The 13,566-nt window shown below is 30.5% G+C and overlaps 1 protein-coding gene across 1 annotated transcript; it reads right to left on the reverse strand.

Annotated features, from left to right (window-relative positions):
* Window positions 1-9,156: 9,156 nt before the first annotated feature.
* On the reverse strand, window positions 9,157-13,355 carry LOC129969231 (dynamin-1-like protein). Its single transcript, XM_056083691.1, has one exon. The coding sequence runs from the start codon at window positions 13,032-13,034 to the stop codon at window positions 10,794-10,796; it is 2,241 nt and encodes a 746-aa protein (XP_055939666.1). The 5' UTR covers window positions 13,035-13,355; the 3' UTR covers window positions 9,157-10,793.
* Between the last annotated feature and the right edge of the window lie 211 nt (window positions 13,356-13,566).

The raw sequence follows: 13,566 nt of genomic DNA on the forward strand, positions 1-13,566 counted from the left end.
ATCAGAAAATACTAGAATCTGATTTTTTTTACTTTAAATTGTTTACGCATAAAAACATCATAACAAATTTTATCTATACTACCATTATCTAAATTTTCTTTCAAAAATGGACTTGCTTCACATTCAAAATAAACGGCTCATATGGATCTAATTAGATGCAAATTTGATGCAGTCCTAATTAGATGCAGACTTGATGCAGCCCTAATTAGATGCAGACTTGATGCAGCCCTAATTAGATGCAGACTTGATGCAGCCCTAATTAGATGCAGACTTGATGCAGCCCTAATTAGATGCAGACTTGATGCAGCCCTAATTAGATGCAGACTTGATGCAGCCCTAATTAGATGCAGACTTGATGCAGGCCTAATTCGATTCAGTTCTATTTAGATGCAAGTCTGATGCGGGCCTTATTAGATGTAGACTTAAATATATGTAGTTACATGCAGGTCTAAGTGGATGCAGATGTAATTCGATGCCGGTCTGATGCGGGCTTAAATAGATGGAGACCTGATTCAGATATAATTAGATTCAGATCTATTTGGATGCGGGGCTAATAAGAGGCGGATCTCATGCGTCTTTAATTAGATGCAGGGCTGATGTAGGCCTAATTAGATGTAGACCTGATACAGATCTAATTAGATGGAGATGTATTTAGAGGCCGGCCTAATTAGATGCAGGTCTCAAGAGGGCGTAATTAGATGCACACCTGATACAGATCTATTCAGATATGGATCATATTAGATGCAGGCTTCATACAGACCTAATAAGATGCAGATTAGCTGCAGGCCTAATTAGTTGCAGTTCTGTTAAATGCGGATCTAATTAGATGCAGATCTTAACATATCTAGTTATATATAGCTCAAAATAGATGCAGATGTAAGTAGAATCAGTTCTGATGCGTGCCTAATAAGATGCAGTTCTATTTAGATGCGGATCATATGCGCGCTTAATTAGATGCAGGTCTGATGCTGGCCTAATAAGATGCAGGCCTGATTCAGATCTAATTAAACGCAAACTTGATGCAGATTTCTATATGGATCTAATTAGATGTAGATCTAATTGGAGCCTAATTAGATACTGTTCTATTTAGATACGGATCTAGTTAGATGATAGATCAGATGCGGGCCTAACTAGATGCGGCTCTAAATAGACCTAGTTACATACAGTTCTAATTAGATGCACATCTAATAAGATGCAGGTCTGATTCGAGCCTAATCCGATGCAAACCTGAATTCAGATCTAACTAGATGCAGTTCTATTTAGATGCGGATCTAATTAGATGCTGACCTGATTCAGTTCTGATTAGGCACGGGAATAATTAGATGCACACATGATGCAGATCTATTTAGATATGGATCGTATAAGATGCAGACCTCATACAGGCCTGATAAGACGCAGAATTGCTGCAGGCCTAATTAGTTGCAGTTCTGTTTTGATGCGGAGCTAATAAGATGCAGGCTTGCTGCAGAACTACATAGATATGGATATTATTTGATGCAGATTTGTTGAATATCTGTTTAGATATGTATCTAATTAGATGCAGATCTGATGCAGGTCTAATTTGGTGCAGGCCTAATTAGATACAGTTCTATTTAGAAGCGGATCTAATTTGATGCAGATCTGATGGGGGCCTTATTAGATGCAGATCTAAATATATCCAGTTACTTTCAGGTCTAAATAGATGCAAATGTAATGGATGCCATTCTGATGCGGACTAAATTAGATGCAGACCTGATTGAGATAGAATTAGATGCATATCTATTTAGGTGCACGCCTAACTGGATGCAGATCTATTTAGATGCATGTCTGATGCGGGCCTAATTAGATTCAGGTCTGAACAGAGATGCACAAATGAGCCGTTTATTTTAAAAGTAGGGCAAGTCCATTTTTGAAAAAAAAAAAATGGTGATAATGGCAGTTATAGATAAAACTTGGTATGATCTTTTTAACAGCAAAAAATTTATAGTAAAAAAATATTTTGATTCAACTATTTTGTAGATGCAAGTTTTAGCTCTTAACAGTATTGGAAATCTGTTTATTTTGAAAGTGGTGCAAGTCCATCTTAGATAGTTGTAATATATTTGACCGAATATATTACGACAAAATTTAGCTCCGGTTGCTCTATGGTGAAGGAAATGTGGCCGTTTGGCATCATGTCTGAAATCTAGACTATTTCTATTTATCTATTTTTGATATTGAAAATCGGTGGTTGTACAGTATTTTATAAATAATAAAAAGTATATCTTAATTTTGTGTGTCGATAATAATGTTTACTTCCATCACCGATTATTCAGTCCAGTGATAACGAAATGAATATCATTGATCACGAATTTTTATTGTTAGGACATTCATTTCTACCGAACGATCGTGATTTTTGAGTGGAGCTATCCAGTAACTATTCAATCCAGAAACCAGTTCCTTGCATATTTCCCAGGATTACTATAAAGTAATACAAAATTGTCAAAAACATAATCAATTTTTAGTATATGAAATTAAACATAGAAATTTATTTTCAACCTAACCTCTGGAAAAAGCGGTTTTAAAAGGAAAGGAAAATACCGATGGAGAAACCGTGAATGGATTAACTATATGCTGGATCAGATTTACAAGTGATGCACCATACAAAATGTTCAACAAAACTTCGACAGAACGATATTTTGAATTTAAAATTACCCATTTGTCAACACAACGAGAAAGATAAATAATTCCAAGTAATTTCAGAAATATAAAATTATCTTTTATATAAGAGGAAAAAGGAGATTTATTACATCTGAAAAATACAAGGATATGATGGATACATTACCACATATACCTCCCGCTCATCATAAATTTTTTAAAATGTTAAATCTTGAATAAAATTCAAATTGATTATACCTACATATGAACAGAAATATATAATTTCATTGAAATTTTTAATAAAACTGAATGGTTTGTTGTTATGTTATATTTTCTACTAGAATATTCTTGGTTTTGTTTCCCTTTTTATCAAATGAATAAATATTTATAAAAATTTGAATAGTATTTAGTTTTTATTCTTAAAAAAAGGCTGATGCAACTGAAATATTATTTCCCAATTAAATGAATGATTGCAATAATTCTTTAATTTTGAAAGTGAGGCAAGTTCATTTAGTTATAAATGAACTCTCATTTTTTTAGTCAGCACTGTAAACACTATTGGATTATAAACCTACATTATCTGGTACCACAAAATACAAAATATATATATATCTATTAATACTTACCAATATTTTTAGATTTATTGAAACGCAAACCTTTAAATATTTCGCAATAACAAAAAATGGACTTGCCCCATTTTCATAATAAACGGCTTATATATATATATATATATATATATATATATATATATATATATATATATATATATATATATATATAGTTACGAATCTGTGATGCGGCTTTCCAGCATAGTTTGTTCCATGAGAGGGCCCAGAGCTTGGCGACTTTGGCGCCAAAATCGATTATACCCGAAACATCGAGAATTTTCCCGTTCCGTCCAGTAGGAACCGAGTTACGCCTCGAACGTTCCTGATTGGTTGAGAGGCTTCTAGCCCCGCCTCCTGATGCCTATAAAAGGGAGCAGTCCTGCCGCTGCCGAGTAGTGGAGAATTGAGTCGTAGTCGGAACCGACGCTAAAGAACTGGCCTCCCAGAAATAAGCGGAGCAGCGAAGGAGTGAAGCTAGTGCTGAACTAAGCTGTGTGCTACTGTCTGCAGTAGAATCTGTTGTATGCTGCACGTCTCGGCTGAAGATAATCGTCTTCTGTGCTGTATATAGTTGTCGTCTTTGTGCTGTCCTGTGTGTCTCCGTGTAAATAAACGTCGTTGTTTTATTTTCTACTGTGCGTTCTTTGCACCATACAACTCCCACTATCCAAACGAACCTCGGAAATTTCGTAACAATATATATATATTTACTAAAATTTAAAAAATTCGAAGATAGGGTCAAAATTAAAGCGCCCCCACTTATAATTGTGACCAGAAATATAAGTAAATTTATCATTGGTGAATTTCCAACTAGGCAACTACGTAGGGCCGCCGCTAGGCTGAGAAGAAGCCATTTAATAGGTCCTTTAAGATCTTTATTTTCCTCGTTGATAAAAAAATAAGTTTGTAAAAAGTACACATTCTATGCATGATAAAATATTTGAAAAATATGAAAACTTTATCAAGTATAACTAGTCAGGTTCACTATGTTCATTTAATACTTAAAATATTTATAATATCAACACTTACTTCAATAATATTGTGTCGAAGCGTGGCTGTCGGGCAGTTTGGAATCTTAATATATAAATAAAAAATACTGTTCAGAAACAGCAAAGTTTTAGTAAGATTGGTGGCAACAGTAATTAGTATAAATTTAAAAAGTACTTCTTATTTTGGTTTTTCTCTCGAAATTCGTAATAAGAAAAGATGTGTAAATAAAATAAAACTAACTTTGTTATTTAAAAAGGTTCGTTTCAATCGTTCATTGAATAAAATAAACGCAAATTTGAATTTTATATACTAAATACATATTCACAAAGTTAATAAAATAAAAAAATTAACCCAAAATAAATCATTAGCATGTTAAAAAAGTGAAACTAAATTGCCCATTTTAGTAAAAGAAGGACCTCATAATGTGCACTGCCTAGGGTCGCAAAATGCCCAAAGCCAGGAATGAGAGTTGTTGCAAACAATATAATCAAACCTTTAAATCAGCAGTGATTACTTGAAAACTAAGCATTTAATTCGAATGATGTTGTTGGGATATATATTTAACAATAAACAATCAAGTGACAATGATCAGCTGCTGTGCTATTATAAATTACTCCAAATTTTCATGGCACAATATTTGATGCATGCACATGCATTTGATTTTTTAAATTAAATAAACGTATACAGTTTTAAATTTTATATTGTGCCTATCACCACCTAGGTTAAGACGTGGATACAGAGGAATATGAATCACAGGAAAAATATTATGGCTTCTGTACTCAACATTAGTTAAAAACTGGTAAATAGATGTGTTCTCTGACAGCAGATGAATTGTTCCTTGTTAAAGATCCCCCTTCATCCCAGACAAAACAAAAATGTGGGTCAGTTTCCTTTAAAAGGTAATATGTTCTCACATATTGGGATGAAATCTAACTTCTACCTCAAGTAAACCAAGATTGCCTTGACCAACAGGAAATTTCAAGCTTTCCTTTTTATTCTGAATCACTGACAGTGCAAGAAGAGTCAGGGCAAATGGCTCAATTTTATACAAATACATCATAAGAATCCACAAACTGATTCATTTCTAAAATGAGAAACAATATCTGCTTATATCAATTACAGTGTTTCTTTTTCTTCTTATTAAAACTTCCAGTTCCTCGATTTAAAAAAAATCTTCTTGATTACCAAAATTAAACTTTAAAAAATTGCAAATCTGCACGAATATTCTAAATATGTTCCAGACAATCTTTTTATTTTTAACTGGTATAAGAAACAAGCATCCAATTTTGAAAATTTAGTGAAATCATAAAATAATGATAAAAAAAATTTCAGAATTTATTATTCTATTATACAATTAATTATATTTACACTTCTAAATATAATTAAATTATACTAAATATTCTTATTAATTAAGTGCTTAGAAGGGAGTAAAAAACATTTGAAAGAAAATGTAATCAAAATTGTTTAAATTTTAAAAATAAAACTTCATTTGGATTCCTCAGATATCATGATACATTTATGATATTTTAACAACAAAAAATAATTGATGTGTCAGAGATTGGCAATTTAAAATTATATATTAAAGTTTGGGTGAATATTATTATAAAAAGCATCATACTTAACTACTTAGAAATTTTATATTTATTTATCAAAACTAAAAAGGTTGCAAAACACGCAATAAAATATAAAAATCTAATGCAAATGAAAGACCAGTTATTTCATATTCCAGTTATTCATATTCATCTTAGTGTTAACAAAATTATTTGTTGTCATCAGCTCAGCATAAGACAAAATGGATAATATTTATTTCAAATCAAAATCGGTTTCAAAGCTATTTTTAATTGAAAGTACAAGCAGATATGTCATGAATTGATGCTAGTTAAGCAAACTAGATAAAAAAAAATATTTTAATATATATTGATTTCTAAATATCTTGATTGATTCACAGCTAATTAATTTAACAGTGCATATTTAAAATGTAATAATAGATTGTGCTCATATGATTCATTTGGAACTTTAGTTCTTTTTACTTATAATTTTATAAGTTCCTTATAATTTTATATGTATATGTGTACAGCAAAAAAAAGCATTAAAAAAAACCCTTACCTCTGGAAAAAATTACTCCTAATCTGTGGCTTCACTAAAAGAGAAAGAAAATTGCATTTTCCAGCTGGATGAGCATTTACACAATAATTTCATATTCGAATCAGTCAATAAAATTTTTTCAAAAAGTTCAATAAAAAAAAACTTTTTTTTTGTTTCTATGAAACTGAAAAATTAGTAATTTTTTAGTCCCTTTTCTAAAAATTAAAAAAAAAAAATGTATACCAAGATTTCTAATAACTTTTACATATTTTTTCTATCACATACCATTATCAAGTCTTAATTATTAAAAACTATACACATTATATGAGCACTTTGTAGTTTCATTTTAAAAACTTGCAGTTTTAGTAGAGGGCAATACTGAAAAATCAATATAGAATTTAGTAAATGAAATAACAATTTGTAGACCTTCATATTTCAATATCAATTTTGAATAATCTAATTAATATTTGAAGCATAAACAAATAATAAGGCACCTTTGAAAACTTGCTAATACAGTGATGTTCAATAACTTTTAATTTAGCAATAATTCAGCAGAATTTGAACGATATATCAACAGTTGCAAATAAATATACTGTTTATGACAGAACAGCAGTCATTATAATCTTTACTAGCACAGAAACAAAATCTATCTCAAGAATTTAAAGCATCAGAAATTAAAATCTGCAATATTAAGTTCTTTAATAAACTGACTTCTACCACATATTGGATGAATAAAGCATGTCTCAATCATGGTATTTTCAATATCACCATTAGATATACAGTAGAAAGATAAATAGGGAATTATATTATTTTGGATTGAATTCTTATATTAGGGATTGATATACTAAATGCTTGATATATAAAAAATGTACACAAGAATAAATATTTTGGGACAGTAAATTTCTATTTAAATGGTATAATTCAACATAAACCATAAAAGATAGCTGTATTTTATCTTAAAAGAAAAAAAGTATTTTAAAAACAATCTTGCATTTATCATAAGAATGTTTGTCAGGTAATTTGATATAAAAAATATCAATTTTATAATTCCAAGAATATATCACAAGCTTTAAAATTATAGATCTTAAATCATTTCAGTTAGTTATAAGTAAATATTAAAATTCTCAAAATATTTTTCTATCTGGTGATGACAAATTTACTCCCTATGATAAAAACTTCAATACCTTAAATTATCAGTTGTAAGTAAATATTTAATACATATATAAATGGTAAAATAATTGTATTAACTTGTATTAAATACATTTATAAATGGTTAAGTAATAATGAAAAAATTATAGATAAATCTGGCAATTAAACCTCCACTCCATTTAAAAAAAATCACAAGAACTAGAAGATTATTATACTAGACTATAAATTATATTAAACAATATTAAACTAGAAGAATTTAAATGGATTTTTAGATCATTATTCACGAGCCAATACATAGCTTTCCTAAACTGATGATATTTTAAATTCCATATACAATTTTATGACACACTATTAATTAGTTATATATTAAAATTATAGCTTTTACATACAAGGATAAATTTTTAATGTAAAAATATATGGCATGTTAAAAAAAAATACAATCAATATCAAGGTCAATGGAGATAAGTAATACAGGGTGTCCCAAAAAAATGTATACACACTTTAAATAATTGTAAATTTGGGGTTTATTATAATTCGAATAATTTTCAATATGTAAAAGATTCTACAAATATCATTCTATTGTCTTGTTATCGCATGTTCTCAAACTGATGTCCGTTCTGCTCCAGACACTGCTGACAACACGAAGCGATGGAATAACACAGGATGGAACAATTCCCTTGGGATATTCATACATTCATGTTCAATGGTTGCCCTCAATTGAACAACTGTTGCAGGTTTATGGACGTCCTGAACAGTTCCATCAGCTTCAAACTTATCTCTAATTCAAGTGATGGTAACTCGTGTAGGTGGTTCTTTGTTAAACTCCCTCTTAAATTGTCTTTGCACTTCTACTGCATTTTCATACTTCCAGTAGCATTTTAGAATAAATTTCCTTTCTTCAAATTCAAGTCTGTCTGCCATCACTCGGTTCAATGGGTTCAGTCAGTAAAGAAAGAAGAAATAACTTAGTTATCAGCTGCTAAAATGTGTATACATTTTTTTGGGACACCCTGTATTTTAGGAGATTCATTTAGGTTTAGTTTCGAAATCATTAATAAATTTATATAAAATTCTGATATTGCATTTGAATGAAAATAAAGAAGACACTAGTTATTTGAACTTATGCACTGACGGCAGCAAAAAGAAAAAAAAAAAAAAAAAGAGGAGAAAAGGCAGTAGGCAAGCTAAAATATACAAGATAACTTGCACAACAAGAATTTGAAGTAAAGAAAATATATCTGAATAAATTTCTAATTTTAACTAAATTTACAATAAATTATTTTTCTAAATAATTATTAGATATTCCTGGTGCAAAATCATCTCAAAATAGATCACTAATTGGTTTTATTGTAATTTTTTTTTTTTTTTTTGGTAAAAATTTGGTTTTAGGAATATACGGTCAAGGAAGTGAACAATTACCATATAATTTTTGCATATATGAGAATGATATATTTATAAATTATCATATAATTTAACATGGGTATGACATAAGCAAATCAATTCATTTTTTTCATATTAATAGTTTCATACATGCAGATAAGCTTTTATCCTCATAGAATTTTTGAATAAGTAAATTTAATTTACCAAAACAAATAAATAAAAATTAATCTCTTAGTTAAAATAAACAGAAAAAACAATCTTACTGCTTCATGAAAATTCTCAAGCAACTCTCTTATTAGTTTAAAATCCCATCAAAATAATAAAGACTCAAAATTTTATAAAGCATGTGCATATTTTATTTAGAATGGACAACAGATAAACATTTTACAGTATTCATGTCAAGCCACAATACAAACATAGTGAAATTGGAGGTGAATTTACATATAATAAAAGGGGCTCAATTCCCTAAGTACTGGAACATTCAATAAGGAAATAAATTTTCATGTTTAATTTTGAAAAATGCAAACTTTCAAAAATTTTTTTTAAATAAAAGGTTAATTAAAAATTATATTTACAGATAATAATGCATAATAGTAATAAAAATAAACTAAGTTGATTTATAGAAAACAGGAAGATTTATGTATGATTTTTCTATGTACATATATTTCATGCAATAAATTAAGTCTTTATTCAGACAAAAGAAATAGATTTTCTCACATACTTTATATAATTATTTTCAGAAAGCTGTTATATTAATAAAATAGTCAAGGAGTCAAATATATAAATATTTATATCAGTTTCACAACAATAGCAAAAAGATAGTTTGCTAATAGATGCAAATTAATAATTTAGACATAATACATTTATATCTACAAGTATTGTTGTCAATACTTACAAATTCAGGCTCATAATAATATATAACATTTCATTACCAGAACAAAATTTTTATATGATGTATATTATGAATCAATATATTATGTAATAAAAGTGTAAAAAAAGTTTACTCATCATGTAAAATAAATAACGAGTATACATACATTCCTTCAATCTGATGAAAAAAATTAATTCATGCCATACATTTTTTTAAAGATAAAGCATCCGAATACGGAGTACTTGCTAAGAAATATTTTTCAATTTACAGTAAAAATTTATATTACTCATATTCAAGCATTATCCTGTTATAACTGAAAAAATTCTTTACAAATCTATGATAATATGCAAAAGTAATTCAAGTTTTTATAATAAAATAATTCCTATATTCTTTCTCCAAAATGAACTACATTGGATTTATAAGCATTATGAAAACTTCAAAACTCAATAATTTTACTCGCCTTGCTTTCTTAAATATTTCATAATAGAAAAATTACGAAATATTTTTTTTTAACATTGGCAAGTTTTAATATGAGAAAACAAACCATGTTTGCTAAAATTCATAATTTACAGTATGTTTACGAATTAGTTAATCTCTTATAATAAATACATTTTAAGGACAATTCGATATAGAAGTTGAACCTGGCATCTTAATTATGGGAAAATGAAAGACCTTAATATAAATAAGAATAACCTATAAAGTAAACAAAAATTCATGCAAAGACCAATATCACAAATTATTTATCTAAAAATAAACAATACTAACAATTAAGAGATTTCTAATTTTCATGTGAACTAGAAACGTGATAAGTTTATTACCTATGGGTATTTTACCCAGTCCTTTCCAATAGCAAATGGCTTACTTTTTCATCTTTGATATAAAACAATTTATTTTCATTCTTTAATATATTGTACTGAAGTGTTCTCAAGAGAGCTAAATATTGTTAGGTTTAACAAAGGAATGTACAACTAATATTCACACACACAAAAAAAAAATGTGGCGTTCTTACTCATTACAACTAGAACCCAAGTGTAAAAAAAATTAACAAACTTTGCAACGCTACAACTGAAATAATTAGCCTAAAATTGCTTTATTTACCACATATGTGTTTCTCTAATTTCACTTATTATTTGATTAGCTTTTTGAAGGGCCTTCAACATCTCGGCAGCTTCTTGCCTGCGAACAGCTATGTGTTCCGATTCCTGCAAAAGGGTAGTGAAATTTTCATGCTTATAAAGATGAGTTACAAGTTCACTTTGGAGATTATCCCTCACAAAATTTACAAGAAAATGCATAATGGCTTTAGGCACAGCATCTTGAATGTTTTTACGAACAATCATAAAATAAGAATGGATTAAACGTTCAATAACTTCACAATCCTTCTTCTCTTTAGTAGACAGTTGTCGAGGGGTGCTGTTAGGTATCTCGGGCAACAAATTTACAGCCTTCACAGGACTATAAGTAGCAGCTGGATTCATAGGTCCAAAATTCGACTTTTCATTTGCTGCTGGCTTAGTTTCTTTGCCGGGGAAAGTTGGTGATGATTCCATCCAGTTTCCTGAAGCAGGTGGAATCTGCTTTGTTAAAGAACCTTGCAGCAAGTTGGAATCGCTACCACTCAACTTGCTTGAGGAACGCAAGGTTGTCGATTCTGAATACTGGGCAAATTTTTTCGATGTTGAAATATTATCTATTTTCGGACCATCACTCTGGTTCTGGAACATTAATGATGGATTATTAAAGGTTTTATTATTTTCCACCATTTTAGTTATATTGACAGTTTTTTCTTCATTATGCTTAGTTAAAGTATCCACTAAAGCAGCATCATGGTGAAAGTCAGGATGCTTTGTATTAATATAAGCCAATTCAATAGCCACAAGATTCTCCACCATGGAATTTGTAGCTGGCAATCTTCTGCGGAGTAGATGAGTAACTACATCAACAATCTTTTCATGCAATTTTGGAAAACGAATAATCTCTTGTTGAACTTCTGTGCCACAATGCTGAATGATACGTTGCATTTCTTCATGTACCAATTCTACACACCTCAGACTAGGATCTTCTAAACGTCGGATCTGACGTTTAACCAATAGCTCAAAAGAAACTTCTGGGACAAACAGAGCTGGTCGAGTACCTGTAGCATTTCGAATTGCAGTCAGGATGTCCAGTGTTGTCAATCCCCCAAGAGGATGAATACTATTTAATGTGCGACCAAATGTTTCATGGAAAATATAACAAATTCTTGCACCACCACATAATTCTGCTGTTTCAATATTGCGAGCAGTGCCTTCTACTGTAGAGCAATAAGCAGATGCAAATTTTGTAATTATCTGCAATAAAGTTTGCCCTTGATCATCCACAGCTTCTCCATAAGAATGCAGCATAGACTGAAACTGAGATATCATTACATTCACTCTCGTCTTTAAATCAGGCAAGCAATCTCTTATGTGATGCATCAGGAGTCGATTCAAAGTTTTTGCAAGAAAAGCAGTTCCATTTCTGTTTGCTAAAGTTGGATACTTCCTTTGTAAAAATGAGAATTCATCTTTAGCAGCTTCTTCAATGCTTTTCCTGTTATTTATGTCTTGCTGAGATCGATTGACAACACCAATTATACCAAGCTTCACAGGTATAACTCGACCACATAAGACATCTACGGCATCAGTACCAGCATCCATGAGGTCCAGTTTAGTAACTACAGCCAGAGTTCTTCGTCCATCAGGGTCAACTTCTCTGGCCATCTTCAAAGCTTCAGAAGTAGCGAAATCTGTATTGGCAGGAGTTACTGCTAATATGATAGCATTGGGATTGCTTATATGTTGAAGAATTAACTGACGTATTTGAATCTCAATATCCTCTGGCTGGTCCCCAACAGGAACTTTGGTTATTCCGGGCAAATCTACTAAAGTAAGGTTAACAACATGAGGGGAATATATCTTCAAATTTATGGGCTCAGGACAAATTCCTTTGTTTGAACCACTCATCCTATCAGTTTCGGCTTCAATTTCTTTGCGGATTTCATTAAAATCAGAATAAACCTTCGATTTCGTGTGCAAAAATTTACCCCATTCTTCAAGATTGAGAGTACCCTCCTCTGCCGAACGATACGAAGTATCATCCTTAGGTGTGTAAACAAGTTGTAAAACTAATGGTCGCCGGGTTACAATACCTGCTCCTCTAGGAAGAAAATCCCGGCCAACCAAGCTTTCTAGAACAGAACTTTTACCCGAACTCTGAGCTCCTACAACAACAATCTGAGGGAGTTGGATAGTATCTGTTCCAACGGTATTGAAAACATCGTGCAATTTGTTCATTACAGGAATCAAGGCCTCCATAATTAGTTATTTTCGTTCGCCACTGAAGAGTACTTTGGAACAAAATTCAAACACTTACGAAGAATTTCTCCGAACAATCGTTATCCTTAGATGTGAAATCAGAATTCTTAGAGGTCAAAGGTCCCAGTGAAGTACTTACTGTATGATGCAATTTAAGGCTTTGAAGTGTTAGATGTATTATAAAAATGGAGGGCGATAACTTTAAAAAGAAACTGTATTACATTACGAAACCGTTATTTTAAACAATGTAAAAAAAAGAAGTTCGTTAACGCCGCTCCTAGTAAACACAAAAACAAATCTGAAAGCGAGCGATGTTGCCAATCGTTGAGTCATAGTAATCACTGAATCCATGAATGTCAGGCATGAGAGAGCAGGCAATAATACGTAATTATTGCAAAATTAATTTTAAATATCCGAGGGTGAAGAAATAATTGAGTTAATGATTATTTTAATTATGAAACTAACATTCTTACTAAGTACGTTGACAAACGAATTCCGACTTCAACACAATATATTTATTAGCTTGTTGGTT

The sequence above is a fragment of the Argiope bruennichi genome, chromosome 5 (genome assembly GCF_947563725.1).
Source record: "Argiope bruennichi chromosome 5, qqArgBrue1.1, whole genome shotgun sequence".
NCBI classification, from domain to species: domain Eukaryota; kingdom Metazoa; phylum Arthropoda; class Arachnida; order Araneae; family Araneidae; genus Argiope; species Argiope bruennichi.

Coding starts and splice junctions, on each gene's coding strand:
- LOC129969231 (XM_056083691.1), bottom strand. CDS start 13,034: ATGGAGGCCTTGATTCCTGTAATGAACAAATTGCACGATGTTTTCAAT.